Below are 16033 nucleotides of genomic sequence, written 5' to 3'. Positions count from 1 at the left end.
GGGTCCGATCTGTCCGCCGCAATGTCGCAGTACCCCAAAAAAAATCGCAGATCGCCGCCATTACGCGTTAAAAAAAAAAACACCAAAAATGACAAAAATCTTTCTCTTTGTTAGTAAACGCGATAACTTTTGCGCAAACCAATCAAAATACGCTTTTTGCGATTTTTTTTACCAAACATAGGTAGCATAAAACAAATTGGCCGAAAAATGTTAAAAAATTTTGATTTTTACTTTTTTTTTGGGGGAATTTCATATAAAAAAATGTGAAAAATATTGTTATTTTTGCAAAATTTACGCTCTTTTTTTGTTTATAGCGCGTGATCAAAAAATCGCACAGGTGATCAAATACCACCAAAAGAAAGCTCTGTTTGTGGGAAAAAAAGGACGTCAAATTCGTTTAGGTACAGCGTCGCACGACCGCGCAATTGTCCGTTAAAGTCACGCAGTAAAAAATCGCAAAAAAACCCCTGGTCCTTTAGCAGCCAAATCCTCCGGGGCTTAAGTGGTTATCATGCTGGACCCGTCCAGGGAAGAAGGTTCTCATCCAAGATTTTACAATACATGGCCCCGTCTATTGGCCCCTCAACGCGGCAAAGTCAGCCTGTGCCTTTAGCAGAGAAACAGCCCCAAAACATAATGTTCCACCTCCATGCTTGACTGTAGGGATGGCCTTCTTAGGGTCATAGTCAGCATTTGTCTTTCTCCAAACACGGCGAGTTGAGTTAATGCCAAAGAGCTCAATTGTGGTCTCATCTGAAGATAGCACTTTCTCCTAATCCTTCTCTGAATCATTCATTGGCAAACTTCAGACGACCCTGTACATGTGCCTTCTTGAGGAGGGAGACCTTGTGGGAGCTGCAAGATTTCAATCCATGGCGGCGTATTGTGTTACCAATGGTTGGTTTGGTGACTGGGGTCCCAACTGCCTTGAGATCATTCACAAGCTCCTCTCGTGTAGTTCTGGGTAGTTCCCTCACTTCTCTCATGACCATCCTTACCCCATGAGGTGAAATCTTGCATGGAGCTCCAGACTGAGGGCCATTGATGGTTATTTTGTATTTCTTCCATTTGCAAATAACCGCTCAAACAGTTGTCTCCTTCTCACCAAGCTTCTTGCTGATGGTCTTGTAACCAATTCCAGCCATGTGCAGGTCTGATATCTTGTCCCTGATGTCCTTTGACAGATCTTTGTTCTTTGGCCCATGATGGTGAGGTTTGAATGCAAGAAAGAGATTCTGTGGACTGGTGTCTTTTATACACATAACGAGTTGTCGTAAGGACCCCCTTCTTACATTGACAGGACTAATCTGTGTACCACACGAGCACCTACTGTAGCCAATCTGTGGGAGCCAGAATTGTTGTTGGTTGGTAGGGGTTCAAATACTTATTTTACTCACTGAACTGCAACTCAGTTTATAACATTTGTACCATGTGTTTTTTTCTGGATTTTTGGTTGATATTCTGTCTCTATCATTTAAAATACACCTATGATAAAAATTATAGACCCTCCATTTCTTTGTAAGTGGGGAAAACGTACAAAATCTGCAGGGGATCAAATCATTATTTTCTCTACTATATACTGAACAAAATTATAAACGCAACACCTGTTTTTGCCTCCATTTGTCATGAGCTGAACTCAAAGATCTAAGAAAACCGTGATTCTTCCGTGAAGAGAACACCTCTCCAAAGTGCCAGACACCATTGAATGTGAGAATTTGCCCACTCAATCAAGTCAGTTATGATGATGAACTGCAGTCAGATGGAGACCCCGATGAGGATGAGGAGCATGAAGATGAGCTTCCCTGAGATGATTTTTGACAGTGTGTGCAGAAATTCTTTGGTTATGCAAGCCAATTGTTGCAGCAGCTGTCCGGGTGGCCGGTCTCAGACGATATTGGAGGCGAAGATGCTGAATGTGAAGGTCCTGGGCTGGTGTGGTTACGCTCCCTCAAAACCTGCTACATCTGTGGCATTGTGCTGTGTGATAAAAATGCACATTTTAGAGTGGCCTTTTATTGTGGCCAGCCTAAGGCACACCTGTGCAATAATCCTGCCGTCTAATCAGCATCTTGATATGCCACACCTGTGAGGTGGATGGATTATCTCGGCAAAGGAGAAGTGCTCACTAACACAAATTTAGAAAGATTTGTGAACAATATTTGAGAGAAATAGTGTCATGGACATGCAATAGTGTCCGGCAGCTTACCTTCTCCTCCATGTCTCCCTTATCCTGACTCTATTTCTGGCTGCCTTTTATCATCTCCCCTCCCTGTATGACTCCACCCCAGGCCATTCCAGGAAGTCTATATTAACCAGTGCACTTCAGGTCTGCTTTGCTGTTCAACTTTGTTTGTTAGCTTGTGTTCCTGTCTGCCGTGTGCTACATCTACCTTGCTGTGTACCGATCTTTGGCTCGTCTCTGACTACTCCTGTTTGCCTGTGACCCTGACCTTTGGCCTGTCCCTTGGTTACCCTCATCTGCCTGTTTGCCCCGACCTCGGCTGAGCCATCACTATCCCTTGTGTCCTGAGTGGCTTCTTCCCCTCTCTTCCTACGGAGCGTGACCTGGGGGACTCCAGGGGCTGCGACCTGGGTTCAGCTGCAGCCAAGTCCATCCTCACCATTAGAGGCTCTGGTGAACACCTGCTGGGCCTTAGACTCCGCGCCCTGGGGGAATCTTGGGCTCACGTTTCCTGTCCATCCGCAAGCAGTCAGCTATTGGGTTCACTACCTTGTGGTGCACCCCTGTCCCCAACAGGGTGCAGTTGTCACCTGGCCACAGGTGACCTGACAAATAGGCCTTTTGTGTACATAGAAAAAGTCTTAGATCTTTGAGTTCAGCTCATGAAAAATGGGGACAAAAACAAAAGTGTTGCGTTTATAATTTTGTTCAGTGTATATATATGTATATATGTACTGTATATGCTCCAGTGTTTGGCATTGTCTTGGAAATCCCTACAAAGTATAGCCTTTGCTTCTAAAAGACCCCAGTAAATTGTCATGGCTAGCACCCGAAAACAATGGCCTGGACTCCTAAACCATTGCCTTTTCGCCTACAGTATGGTAAAGAAACGAATATCAAATAGAAAAAAAAAACGACACTTCTGCAGTAGACTAAGCGGAATTAACACCAGCAAGATTGGGTGCTCATAGCCACACCACAGCTGTTGAACTGTAAGTAGATAGCATACTATTGTAAAAACAATCATACAAAGGATGTGCAGATACACAAACAACGAGGACACCTTTGGATTGGCACTGGCATGCAGGACAGTAGTCTAGAACCTTTTATGATACATGGGAAAAAGTTATTGATAGTCAGCAACATAAAGTGTGCGCATGCAGGCAGGTGCAGTTTATTTTCTCCACTGCAGGTGCCGCTCAACAGCAGCAGCTCTGCAGCTGGAAAGGAAGTCAGGAGGAACCTGGTTTCTTTATGGCAGGGGTGCCCTCTGATGTGGGCCCCGACCTCCTACTCTGGGATGGCGGCTTGGCAAGCATGTCACCTCAGAGCATCAGTGTTATGAATGGAGCTGGTGCTAGAGGGACCAGAGCCGCAATAAGCCAATGCCTTTTGTATAGCGCAGGCTCCTGTCATGGGTGGAGTGATACATCTTGCGCTTGCGATAGCTGTAGCAAGGGAGATTCCTGAATTAAAGAATATTATTAAAGGTCAGTTTATATTATAAAATCACAGTGTATATATGGGCATACAGGGCCGGGACAAGGGGTGGGCAGGAATGATTTATTGCAGGGATGGGGGGGCGCCTTAACCCTAACCCTAAAGGAGGGGGGCACAGTTTGGCATCCTTGCCCAGGGCGCTGGATGATCTTGTCCCGGCACTGTGGGCATATCTATTCTGCAGTGATTACCAGGCTGCCTTCAAACTGATCTGCAGCTGCAGTGCACCTGTGGGCTACCTGCACTGAGCCATAGACTTCTGTTATAACCTGCAGGTTTAGTGCGATTTCTGAAAGTGCGCCACACCTGCAGGATATAATAGAAGTCAATGGCAAAGTGCAGCTAACCCACAGTGCGGATAAACTGAAGCGCATCAGCAGCCTTGGGCCACTTTCATACGATCAGCCTGATAAGGTCCGCCTGAAAAATGGCCCTTCATTGACCTCTATGGAGGGGCAGATGTAACGGACTTGTGTCCATTTACATCCGCATACTTTCAATCCGATCAGCTAAACAAACTGAAGGGGATCTGTCCTCTTCTGTTTGGGCGGATCGGTTTAGAGGACCCATGGAGTAGAGCTGGCTGTGCTTGCTCGGCATATGCATAGTGGACACGGACTTGTCATCTGCTCGCTCCGCTCATTGTGATCCGTGACCAGTTACTAAGTCGCTTAAGGGGCCCTTGCTCTTCAAAAGGTTGGACACCCCTAAATAAACCAAGCTGTCCAGTAACATGAACTAGTAAAGAAGTTCCTAATACTGAACCACCATTAGAATGACCCTATCTGGACATGTTTCAGTCAATTGGCAAATTAGTGAATTTTGATCTAATAGTAATGATTGAGAGGAAGCTGTGGTCTATAAAATGTAACTTTCATTGTGACAAAACTGTCCAGGGTTTAATGGCTACATAGGACATATTGAATATTAGTGTAATCAAGAAGACGTGATAGACATTTTATTAGTGTGCTGTAAATGATGCAACAGAACGTTATCTCTAACAAAAACAAGTATATACCGTGTTTCCCTAAAAATAAGTCTTATAACAATTTCGGCTACAAAAAATGAATTAGGGCTTATTTTCGGGGGAGGTCTTATTTGTCCTCGGTCTCCTCTCCCCCTCTCCCTCCCTGTCAGCTCAGGAGTCAGCATTTCCATATCCCCAAAAATAAACTCTGGTTAAAGCCCTTGTAAAATAATTTAGCCACTTGCCGACCGCCGCAAGTACATTTACTGCGGCAGTCAGCCGCTCCTGGGCAAAGGTACGTAGTACAACGTCGCTCGCCCAGGAGCCTGTTCGTTCACGGAGGTCCCTATGTAGCAGAAAACAAATTGGCCTAAAATGTTAAAACATTTTGATTTTTACATTTTTGGGGGGGGGGGGGGATTTCATATAAAAAAATGTGAAAAATATTGTTATTTTTTCAAAATTGACGCTCTTTTTTTGTTTATAGCGCAAAAAGTAAAAATCGCACAGGTGATCAAATACCACCAAAAGAAAGCTTTGTTTGTGGGAAAAAAAGGACGTCAATTTTTTTTTGGGTACAGCATCGCACGACCGTGCAATTGTCCGTTAAAGTCACGCAGTGCCGAATCGCAAAATAGGCCCTGGTCTTTGAACAGCCAAATCCTCTGGGGCTTAAGTGGTTAATTTGCTCTGTAAATGGATTCTATAATGTCCAGTGCGTGTCTTTATGTAGCATTGTAGAAAACTCCTTATTTACAGCGCCGCTGGGCCCTCACATGACCCACCAGAGCTCTTCTTTCACGCTCTGAGCCCTGCCGAGGGAGATGCCGAGATCCCTGCTGATGTCAGCCCCACTCCTAGCACTGCAGAGGGAGGGGGCGCTGGTAACAGCCGGGAGTAGGAGGAGAGCTCTGGCGGGTCACGTGAGCACCCAACAGCGCCGTAAATAAGGTATTTTCTACAATAATGTTACACAAAGACACACACTGGACATTATATAATACTTTTTCATCGTGGATTACATTATTTTACAAGGATTTTCACTAGAGCTAATTTTCAGGGTAGGGCTTATATTGCAGCCTTCCTAGAAAACAGAGATATGTCTTATTTTCGGGGAAACACGGTATATATATATATATATATATATATATTGTGACAGGAAGTCAGCTAAATCTGGGAATGTAGTCACAGGAAGGAGATACATTTCCACCTGATTTAGAAAGTCCATTAATTAATTTAGGGTGTTGGCTACAGAGCTAGCCAGCAGGAAGTTGAAAGGCCTTCACCTGTTCAGAATGAGGGAGTTAAGGCTCTATAATTTGTCCAGAGAAAATCTATTGAGTGCTGCCTCCTGTCGCTGTGTGAGCTGGGAAGAGGAGGACAGACATACGTGTACCTCCCGACGCCGTGTGGGCATGGGAGAAGGACTGCTGCCGCCTGTCGCCGTGTGGGCTGGGAGAGGGGGACAGTCGGATGTGTGCCTCCCGACAAGCTGGTGAGCATGGGAGAAGACCCCCTAAAGCGATGTGAAGCTAAGGAGGGTAACCAAGAGTGAAGACGTCTCAAAGGTGAGAAGACGAAGTGTTTCTGTGTGAAAGAAAACAAAGGGACATGTTCAATGGACAATGTTTGTGCTGTGTGAAAAGCAAACAAATGGACATTTGAGTGTCTGCTGTAGGATCAGCAGTGTCGGCCCAACAGTAGGTTGGGAAGACTTCTTAGGTAGGTTCCAGCGTGAGAAGGTAGCCGCCCACAGAGGCAAGGATTTATTTTGTCTTTTATTTTATTTTGGCTGTTTTGACGCTTGCAATTGTGTGAAGTAAATTGCATGAATAAATCAGTCTTGTTTTCAACCTCTGCTCGGCTATCTCTCTGTGAAAACGCACCCCCAAAGGGGTCACCCATACGCCTACCACCGAGCTAATCCCTTACATATGGTGGAGGATGCGGGCATAAGCAGAGATCCCTGCAAGGAAGTGCAAATGTTTGATGAACTTTATCTGGTGCATGAGATTGCACAATCTATGTGTGCAGGAGAGAAGATCCTGACAGAAAAAAAAAAGTGTTTTAAAGAGACAGCGGTCTCAAAATTATTTGATGAACTTTGTTGTGTCTGGTGCAAGTGACTGCACAAACTGTGTGCGCAGGAAAAGAGATCTTACAAGAGAGAGAAAAACTACATGTGTTAAAGAGACAGTGGTCTGAAAATTTTTTGCTGGACTGTGAAAAATTTGTTTGTGGAGTTATTGAAGATGGGGCGTTCCAAACGCCTGAAAAATGCAAAGATAGATGAAATGAGAGACCGGATTCTATGGATGGAGGGGATGTTGCCGTCTGAACCAGCCCCATCCATGCCTAAAGAGAGTCTACTAAAGAGGAAGGTTGTTGTCCCTAGCAACACTGATGAAACTGCTATGGAGACGCAGTGTGCTCAGATGAAAAGTAAACTCAAAATGGAGGAGATGTTGAAACATCTGATTATATCAAATGCAGCTCAACAGCAAGCAAATGCAGCTCAACAGCAGGCAAATGCGGATTTTCAGCGGAGCTTTGCAGCTCAGCAAAAGGCTCACCAAGAGAGCATGGCAGGCTGGAAACAGAGACGCCAGCAGCCAATGGAGGCCATCGGTTTGGAGGAAACCGAGTATGTGTGCAGGGCTGAGTTGGATGCCTTGCAACGGAAAATGGAAGAAAAGGAACAAGCCTTGGAATTGCTTAAAATGGAGCATAGAAACTTGCAGGAAATGAATGAACTACTCAAGTCTCATGTGTTACAGTGGGAAGAATCCACTGCTCTTCTTTTGGTCGAGTTGCAAAAATGTCAAGACACTATAAAGGAGAAAGATACCATCCTCATGGAAAAGGAAATTGAAATTCAGACTTTGCAGAAGCAAAGTATGTGTGAAATGTTGGAGTTGCGTAATCAGCTGGAAAAAAGTCTTCAGTGTTTGGAAGTTACAAAAATAGACCTGCAGGAGTCGCAGGAACAGAATGTCGCTCTGAAAACGACATTGTCTCTCAGCGACAACGAGAAAAGTGAAAGAGAGGCTAAATTACTGAGTACTGTGTATGAGCTCACCACTTTGAGCAATGTGGTAGATGAATTACGTGCAGACTGTGAAAGTTGGAAAGGTGAAGCCCAACGTTTCCAGCAGCAGTTAAAGGAGAAAGAAGCCTGTGTGGCAGAATTACATTCTTATTCCCAGAAACTAGCCAATGAGGTGAAGGCTCTTATGCAGGGAAAAGGAGATTCTGAACACAAGAGAAAAAAAGTAGAGGCACAGCTTCTGGAATCGCAAGTCAAGGTGTCAGAAGGTGACCGATTGTGTGCTAAGCTGTCAGAGAAGGCAAACCGACTGCAGGTTGAGTTGGACAATGTTACAAATCAGCTTTCTCAAGCAGACAGAAAATCTAGAGAAATTGCGGAAGATTTTTCTATCTTGGAATCGCAGCTGCAAGACACGCAGGAACTCTTACAGGAAGAGAGGTGTCAAAGGCTGAGTTTTAGCACAAAGCTCAAACAAATGGAAGATGAGAAAAATGGCTTCCTGGAACAATTAAAAGAGGAGGCGGAAGCAAAGAAAAACCTATCAGAGCAAGTCGCAACATTGCAAGCTCAGATAGCGGATATGAAAAAACGCATGGAAGAAAGCGTTGGTTCATTACAGTGTGTTGAAGATGTGAAAAAGAAGTTTGATCAGATGCTTGGTGAAGAGAAGACTGTGTCCGCAAAATATGCAGAAGAACGCGCACGTGCAGAAACGGAGGTGCGTGATAACGAGAGCAAAGCCCTGTTCTTGGCTGGCTCTTTGGAGGAAGCTCTAGAGTGTAAGGCTGAACTAGAAAGTGTTAACAAACAGCTGCGTACAGAAATGGAAGAATTGGTCAGCTCCAAGGATGATGTTGTGAAAAGCGTTCAGGAGCTAGAAAAGTCTAAGCGAGCCTTAGAACAGCAAGTAGAAGAGATGAAGATTCCGTTGCAGGAACTGGAAGAGGAATTCCAGGCAACAGAGGATCTGTCCCAAAGAGGGGATAGTGTGCCTGATGCAGTTTTTAAAAGGATCAGTGTTTTGGGGTCTGTCCTGAGTGAGCCTCAGAAATGTGATGACACGTGGCTTGAATCACCCCTTTGGAATAAACCGTTCCTTCAAAAACTTCAAGCATTGGAAAATGTATCATTAGAGCTTCAGCAAACAAAAGAGTTGTGTAAGAAATGTGATGATTTCTCAGTTCAGGCTGGAAACCTAGTGGAGAAAACTAAAGCGGAGAAAACTAAAGCAAGTGATATAAATCTGGGAGAAAAAAGCAAACGCCACCTAGTGGAGAAAACTAAGGCTGTTGGTGAAAACGTGAAGCAAATGAATAAGTGCCTTTCAGGGAGTGTTTCCAAAATGGAACTGGTGAAAGACGGGTGGCAGAAGTTTGATCGTGATCTTGAGATGCATTCCATGTGGAATTCAGATAGAGAAAAGGAACTAGGTGACTTTGAGCGGTCAAATAGTTCAGCAGAAAGTGCATTGAAGAAACCTGTAAAAGAATGTGTTGCAGTTCCATGCTTCTTCACTGATGAAGAGAGGAGGTCTATAATGGATACCACCCAGATCGCTGGGTTCAACTGTGTTGTTGCCTTTGACCCCTATGTTGGTGGAAGGAAAGTTGATAATGTTCTGGTTGGCTTCTTCTGTGAAGAGTTTGGCAAGAAATATAAACTCAATATCAAATCAAATAGTAGGCCTTTACTGCGACTCGCTCAGGAGGGCGAAAAGTTTAAGAAGTTGATGAGTGCAAATGCTTCAGATCTGCCTATGAATATGAAATGTTTGGTGAATGATATTGATGTCTCTGGGAAAAGGAACAGGGGTCACTTTGAAGAAATGTGTGACAGCCTGTTGTCTCAATTGGAAAATCCTCTGCACAGCATCTTAGAGCAAGCAAAGCTCAAGAAGGAAGATCATTCCCTTTTACAACAAAAAGTCAATGATTGTGTACAGCTGTATGGAGAGGCAACTCAAGTCACAGAGGGATGTCAAGAGTCCCTACTTGGAACAAAGCTTAGTGAAGCAAAGGTTCTCAAAGTTTTGTGGAAAACATTTATGGATTGCAGAGAGAGGCGTCTTAAGAATGTTGAAGACATTAAGACTAGCCCAATTGAGTTGCCTATGGATCACGGTCCTCCATGGTGGATTGGACAGACGGTTATGAGGGACAAGCTGTCTGACATTTATGAGAAAGCTGTCAATGAAGATGACAGAAACGAGAAGGAGCAAAATGATGCCAAAAATGCAGTTGAAGAATGTGTATATGAGATGAGAGACAAACTGTGTGGCATTTATGAGAAATCCGTCAATGAAGATGACAAAACAGTTTCATCCGGAAGCTTGAGGATAATAGGAGGCTTATCAGTGAGTCAGCAGTGCCTGACACATGCGTGCCTGGAAATATGTGTCCCAACCCTAGGGTTGAAACAAGAGGGAGGGGTATGTGACAGGAAGTCAGCTAAATCTGGGAATGTAGTCACAGGAAGGAGATACATTTCCACCTGATTTAGAAAGTCCATTAATTAATTTAGGGTGTTGGCTACAGAGCTAGCCAGCAGGAAGTTGAAAGGCCTTCACCTGTTCAGAATGAGGGAGTTAAGGCTCTATAATTTGTCCAGAGAAAATCTATTGAGTGCTGCCTCCTGTCGCTGTGTGAGCTGGGAAGAGGAGGACAGACATACGTGTACCTCCCGACGCCGTGTGGGCATGGGAGAAGGACTGCTGCCGCCTGTCGCCGTGTGGGCTGGGAGAGGGGGACAGTCGGATGTGTGCCTCCCGACAAGCTGGTGAGCATGGGAGAAGACCCCCTAAAGCGATGTGAAGCTAAGGAGGGTAACCAAGAGTGAAGACGTCTCAAAGGTGAGAAGACGAAGTGTTTCTGTGTGAAAGAAAACAAAGGGACATGTTCAATGGACAATGTTTGTGCTGTGTGAAAAGCAAACAAATGGACATTTGAGTGCCTGCTGTAGGATCAGCAGTGTCGGCCCAACAGTAGGTTGGGAAGACTTCTTAGGTAGGTTCCAGCGTGAGAAGGTAGCCGCCCACAGAGGCAAGGATTTATTTTGTCTTTTATTTTATTTTGGCTGTTTTGACGCTTGCAATTGTGTGAAGTAAATTGCATGAATAAATCAGTCTTGTTTTCAACCTCTGCTCGGCTATCTCTCTGTGAAAACGCACCCCCAAAGGGGTCACCCATACGCCTACCACCGAGCTAATCCCTTACAATATATATATATATATATATATATATATGTATATATACAGTATACGTATATACTGTTTATGTGACAGTGCTAGGTCCTGCCACTGTGTGAGTATAAGCAAAAGACATACAGGGTTCTCAAAGTTATAGCTTGACGGCCTTCGGAGTGTTGTGTCTGAGTAGAGAAGACTGGGGTTTTAGGTTTCTCTTGGTTTTTTAGTCCCAGATCAGGATCTGGAACCCCAAGACTTCAAAGAGTTTTGGGTGGGAAGAAGCCTCCAATCCTGTGTCCGGATTTTACTGGAGACCTGCAGGCTGTGTGATTTTGCAGATGTGCACACTCGTTATAAGCAAGGCCTGGCCATAGCTCTGGTCTCCCTTTAGGATACAGGTGCGGGGCTCCCCTTAGGAGAGGTTTTCCACTCGAGAAAAAAGCACTCTACACTGGAGGAGATTCCTTACCAATAAGACTGGAAGAGTCAAGATGGCTAGGCGACTCTCGAGGAAAGGGAGAGCTGAGACAACTAGTCCAGGGAACCAAGTGAATCTGGAGGTCTTGGAGGATTGGCCCTACCATTGTGAAAACAAAGGAAAAAGGGACACTGGATTTTAGGTGGGGTGCAGCATGGTGCAGAGGAATAACACACTCAGTCCCAGTGCAATGAAAGAACTTGTATTAAAATAATGCAGAGACAGTTCACAAATAACCCAATGGGAAGGCAGCCCACAGTTCGGACACGGTACACCAAACGTACATCTCTCATACATCCTTCTCAGTGGGCCACCAAAGCTGGCTGCCAAAGCTGATCAAGGGCTCATTGCATGCTCCAATGTCAGGAAAGTCATGCTCAAGGCTGTGCTCAAAAGAATGCCTGTGATAAAAATAGTGCTCATGTTCAAAGGAATGCCCTAGCTCAAAGGAACGCCTGCACTCAAAGGAATGCCCATGTTCAAAGGAATGCCCATGTTCAAAGGAATGCTCATGTTCAAAGGAATGCTCATGTTCAAAGGAATGCTCATGTTCAAAGGAATGCCCATGTTCAAAGGAATGCTCATGTTCAACTACTTCCCACAAACCGAAGTACCTTTACCTTGGCTTGAAGAAGTGGTTGTACCTGATTGATGCCTGCAGCTACCATTTTTTAGAGCTGGCGGTCTCCTTTCTAATGATAACAACCGATGTTGCCCAGCAGCCACTTATCACAGGGAGCGGGAGGGGACGTCCCCCCTCCAGCCACCTTCTGCTGCTCTGCCTGGGTCTCCCGTCCCACCGGGAGACCCAAGCAACCAGCCTGCACGTCTCCTGGCTGGTTAGAGTCCCGAACAAAGCCTCCACTCTCCGATCAAGTAACCTGGAAGCGACGTCACAATGTCACTTCCGGTTTACTCGGCTGCCAACGCTGCCAATTTAAAAAGAAAGTGACAGTATTCAAAAATCCAGATTTCGGCGTTTTGAATATTTTGAGTGCAGTGGAGGGGTTTGGGGTCTTTTAGACCCCCGATCCCTCCATAAAGAGTACCTGTCACTACCTATTACTGTCACAAGGGATCTTTACATTGCTTGTGACAGCAATAAAAGTGGTCAGTATTTTTTTTTTTAAAGAAACCATGATTAAAAAAAAAAATTAAATAGGGAAAAAAATTATTTTTTAAAGAGCCCTCGTCCCTGTGAGCTTGTGCACTAAAGAAAACGCATACGTAAGTTTCGGGTAAAAATGTAAATGGTGTTCAAATCACACATGTGAGCTATCACTGCGATCGTCAGAGCGAGAGCAATAATTCTAGTAAAAGATCTCTCTGTAACTCAAAACTGGTAACCGTTAAATTTTTTTAAAGAGTCGCCTATGGAGATTTTTAGGTACCGTAGTTTGTCGCCATTCCACGAGTGTGTGCAATTTTATATCGTACCATGTTAGGTATCTATTTACTCGGCCTGGCATTATCTTTTACAACGTACAAAAAAATTGGGATAACTTTACTGTTTAGTTTTTCTTAAATTCAGTAAAGTGTATTTTATCCCACAAAATTGTGTTTATAAAGACCACTGCGCAAATACCGCGTGACAAAAAATAATGAAACGACCGCCATTCTATTCTCCAGAGTCTTTGCTAAAAAAAAAAAATATATATATATATATATATATATATATATATATATATATATATATATATATATATATAATGTTTATAAAAATTTCTAGCAAAAAATACTGATAATAACTTGTAAACAACATGTGTCATAATCAGAAATAGGCCTGGTCCTTAAGTGGTAAAGGACAACCTGTGCTTAAAGGAATCCACATGCGTGCAGAACAGTCCGAGTTGCACAAGAAAGTTTATTTGAAGGACTTTGGTGCCCAGTGGCCTAGTTAAAGCCTTACAAGGCTCAGGTTTATAGCTGAGTGGTCATCAGCAACGTTCTGCTTGTGACCTGCTCCTGTGTTCATCCTTACCTTGACCTGGCTTGCTGATCCTGCTTGTTTCTGAACCTCTGTGTCTGACTCTGGCTTGCAACCCAAGCCTGCTTCCTGCCTGCTGTTCTGGTACATCTTCTGCTCTCCTGATGCTGACCTTGGCCTCCTGGCTCTGACTCTGCTCCTGGTTCCCGACTCTGTACTCCTACTGCCCAATTGTTGGTGACCTCAGCCCATCTGACTATGCATATGAGATCCAGTGTCTGCCTGCTGCTAGCTGGCCAGCTTCAGCTTAGGATCTATTACAAAGATATTCCAAACCAGGTCTCCTACAGGCACCCGTGCCACTTCATGCCCTAACATACCCTGTCATCATCCCCAGTTAAACAGGACAAGAGGTGTAAGGGCAGCCCTCTGGCCAACTTGGCCTCAACCAGGTACGTGACACCCAAACTGGAAATAATATAATATAAGGAAATATATATATACGAGGGTTCTTCAAAAAGTTCCCACACTTTTACCAGCTCTATTAAATAAAACAAAATGTGGAAACTTTTTGAAGACCCCTCTATTAAAAATAAAAAAATGGGGAAACATTTTGAAGACCCCCTTGCAAAAAGAAAATACTAGGCACCGGTTTCTCCAAGATGGTCACCTGAAGCCCACTACAAGTCTATCCTTTGCTGAGTCCTCCTCCCAGAATACAGCAGTGGCCTGCTGTTCCATATAGACAGTAATTGGTGGAGCAGAGTCCAGCCCTGCATCATTTGCCAGCACAACCAGGGAAAGCAGGTGGCAGCAAGAGCCTGACACCCCCCTCCCCCCAAACGTGGCCTCAATCAGGTACATGACACCCAAACTGGAAATCAGTCCAAAAAGAGCTGGCGGAACTCTGTTAAAATCTGTCATAAATAATATTATATATACGAGGGTTCTTCAAAAAGTTCCCACACTTTTACTAGCTCTATTAAATATAAAAAAATATGGAAACCTTTTGAAGACCCCTCGCAATAAAATACTAGACACCAGTTTCTCCAAGATGGTCACCTGAAGCCCACTGTAGAGGACAAGTCTATCCTCTGCTGAGTCCTCCTCCCAGAATACAGAAGGGGCCTCTTTTTCCATGTAGACAGTGATCGGTGGAACAGAGTCCAGCCCTGCATCATTTGCCAGCACAACCAGGGAAAGAAGATGGCAGCAAGGGCCGGACACCCCCCCCCCCCAACTTGGCCTCAATCGGGTATGTGATATCCAAACTGGAAATAAGTCCAAAAAGAGCTGGCGGAACGCTGTTAAAATCCAACATGAATAATATTTTATATACGAGGGTCCTTCAAAAAGTTCCCACACTTTTACTAACTCTATTAAATATAAAAAATGTGGAAATTTTTTGAAGAACCCTCACAATAAAATGCTAGACACTGATTTCTCCAAGATGGTCACCTGAAGCCCACTGCAGAGGACAAGTCTATCCTCTCCTGAGTCCTCCTCCCAGAATACAGCAGGGGCCTGTTGTTCCATGTAAACAGTGATCGGTGGAACGGAGTCCAGCCCTGCAACAAGGGAAAGCAGGTGGCAGCAAGAGCCTAACACCCCCCTACACCGTGGAGCAGGCTGCTCATTTCCTCGGTCATCTGCCTGCTGACATGAGAACTATCTTTGAACTTCAAGCTTCATTGCTAAAAAGTAGACCTATCCTGGTACACCCCTTTGCATTATTTAAAGGCCCTGCATCTATTTATTTGCAATGATCAATGTATAAAAGGCTGAAATAATAGGTATTTAATCGTACCTGTTGCAGCAGTAGAAGTGTCATTGGCCTCCAGTCTATAGACCTGACAGACAGCGATCAGCAGATAAGTCCACAGCCCAAGCATGGCAGCCGGACCCCCAGCTACAGGAAATGTGCGCAGTGTTCAGTACAACCACTTTGTGTCCCTTCTCTACATTGAAAACCTACAGAGGACACGGCTTACTGGCACTCTGCTTACTGTGCATATAGAACGAGGATTCTTCCTCTTTTGTGGTATCTGCACGGATCTGCTCAAGTTTCCGAGTCAATTATATTTTTACTAAGCCTCAAAGACTGACGTGGTGCCTCTAGAACAGAATGTCTCAATCGCATTTCCTTTTTGATTTATCTTTATTGAAGATAACAGTTCTATATAACTGACAAACACAGAAAAAAAGGAGTTGAAGAAGGAGCATGGTGTAGCCAGGCCAATACAGTGTAAACGCATGCACAAATACAACAGCGTATACCAGCCTTTCTCAACCTTTCTAAGATGGAGGAACCCCTACTGATAATTACTATATCTATAGCTCATGGTATATACAGTAAGTGAGGTGGGTAATGGGAAGAATGTTTCTTACAATGGTGGTCAGTGAGAAGAATGTCCCTTACATTGGTGGTCAGTGGGAAGAATGTCCCTTACATTGGTGGTCAGTGGGAAGAATGTCCCTTACATTGGTGATCAGTGAGAAGAATGCTCCTTACATTGGTGATCAGTGGGAAGAATGTCCCTTACATTGGTGGTCAGTGGGAAGAATGCTCCTTACATTGATGGTCAGTGGGAAGAATGTCCCTTACATTGGTGGTCAGTGGGAAGAATGCTCCTTACATTGGTGATCAGTGAGAAGAATGCTCCTTACATTGGTGATCAGCGGGAAGAATGCTCCTTACATTGGTGGTCAGTTGGAAGAATGTTGCAAAAATAAAGCTAAAAATGTC

The 16033-nt window shown here is 44.4% G+C and overlaps 1 protein-coding gene across 4 annotated transcripts in view; it reads right to left on the bottom strand.

The window, feature by feature from the left end:
* The window catches only part of LOC309552235 (receptor-type tyrosine-protein phosphatase kappa-like), a 247879-nt gene extending 232553 nt beyond the window's left edge, over window positions 1-15326 (bottom strand). For all 4 annotated transcript variants that reach the window (XM_082253095.1, XM_082253097.1, XM_082253098.1 and 1 more), the window contains exon 1: window positions 15095-15326. In XM_082253095.1, the coding sequence (XP_082109221.1) occupies window positions 15095-15179 (85 nt within the window). In that variant the 5' untranslated portion in view covers window positions 15180-15326. The remainder of the gene's footprint in view (window positions 1-15094) is intronic.
* Between the last annotated feature and the right edge of the window lie 707 nt (window positions 15327-16033).

This window comes from Pelophylax lessonae, assembly GCF_965119305.1.
Source record: "Pelophylax lessonae genome assembly, chromosome: 1".
NCBI lineage: Eukaryota > Metazoa > Chordata > Amphibia > Anura > Ranidae > Pelophylax > Pelophylax lessonae.
The sequence above is the reverse complement of the archived record's forward strand: the minus strand, read 5'-3'. Positions and strand labels throughout refer to the sequence as shown.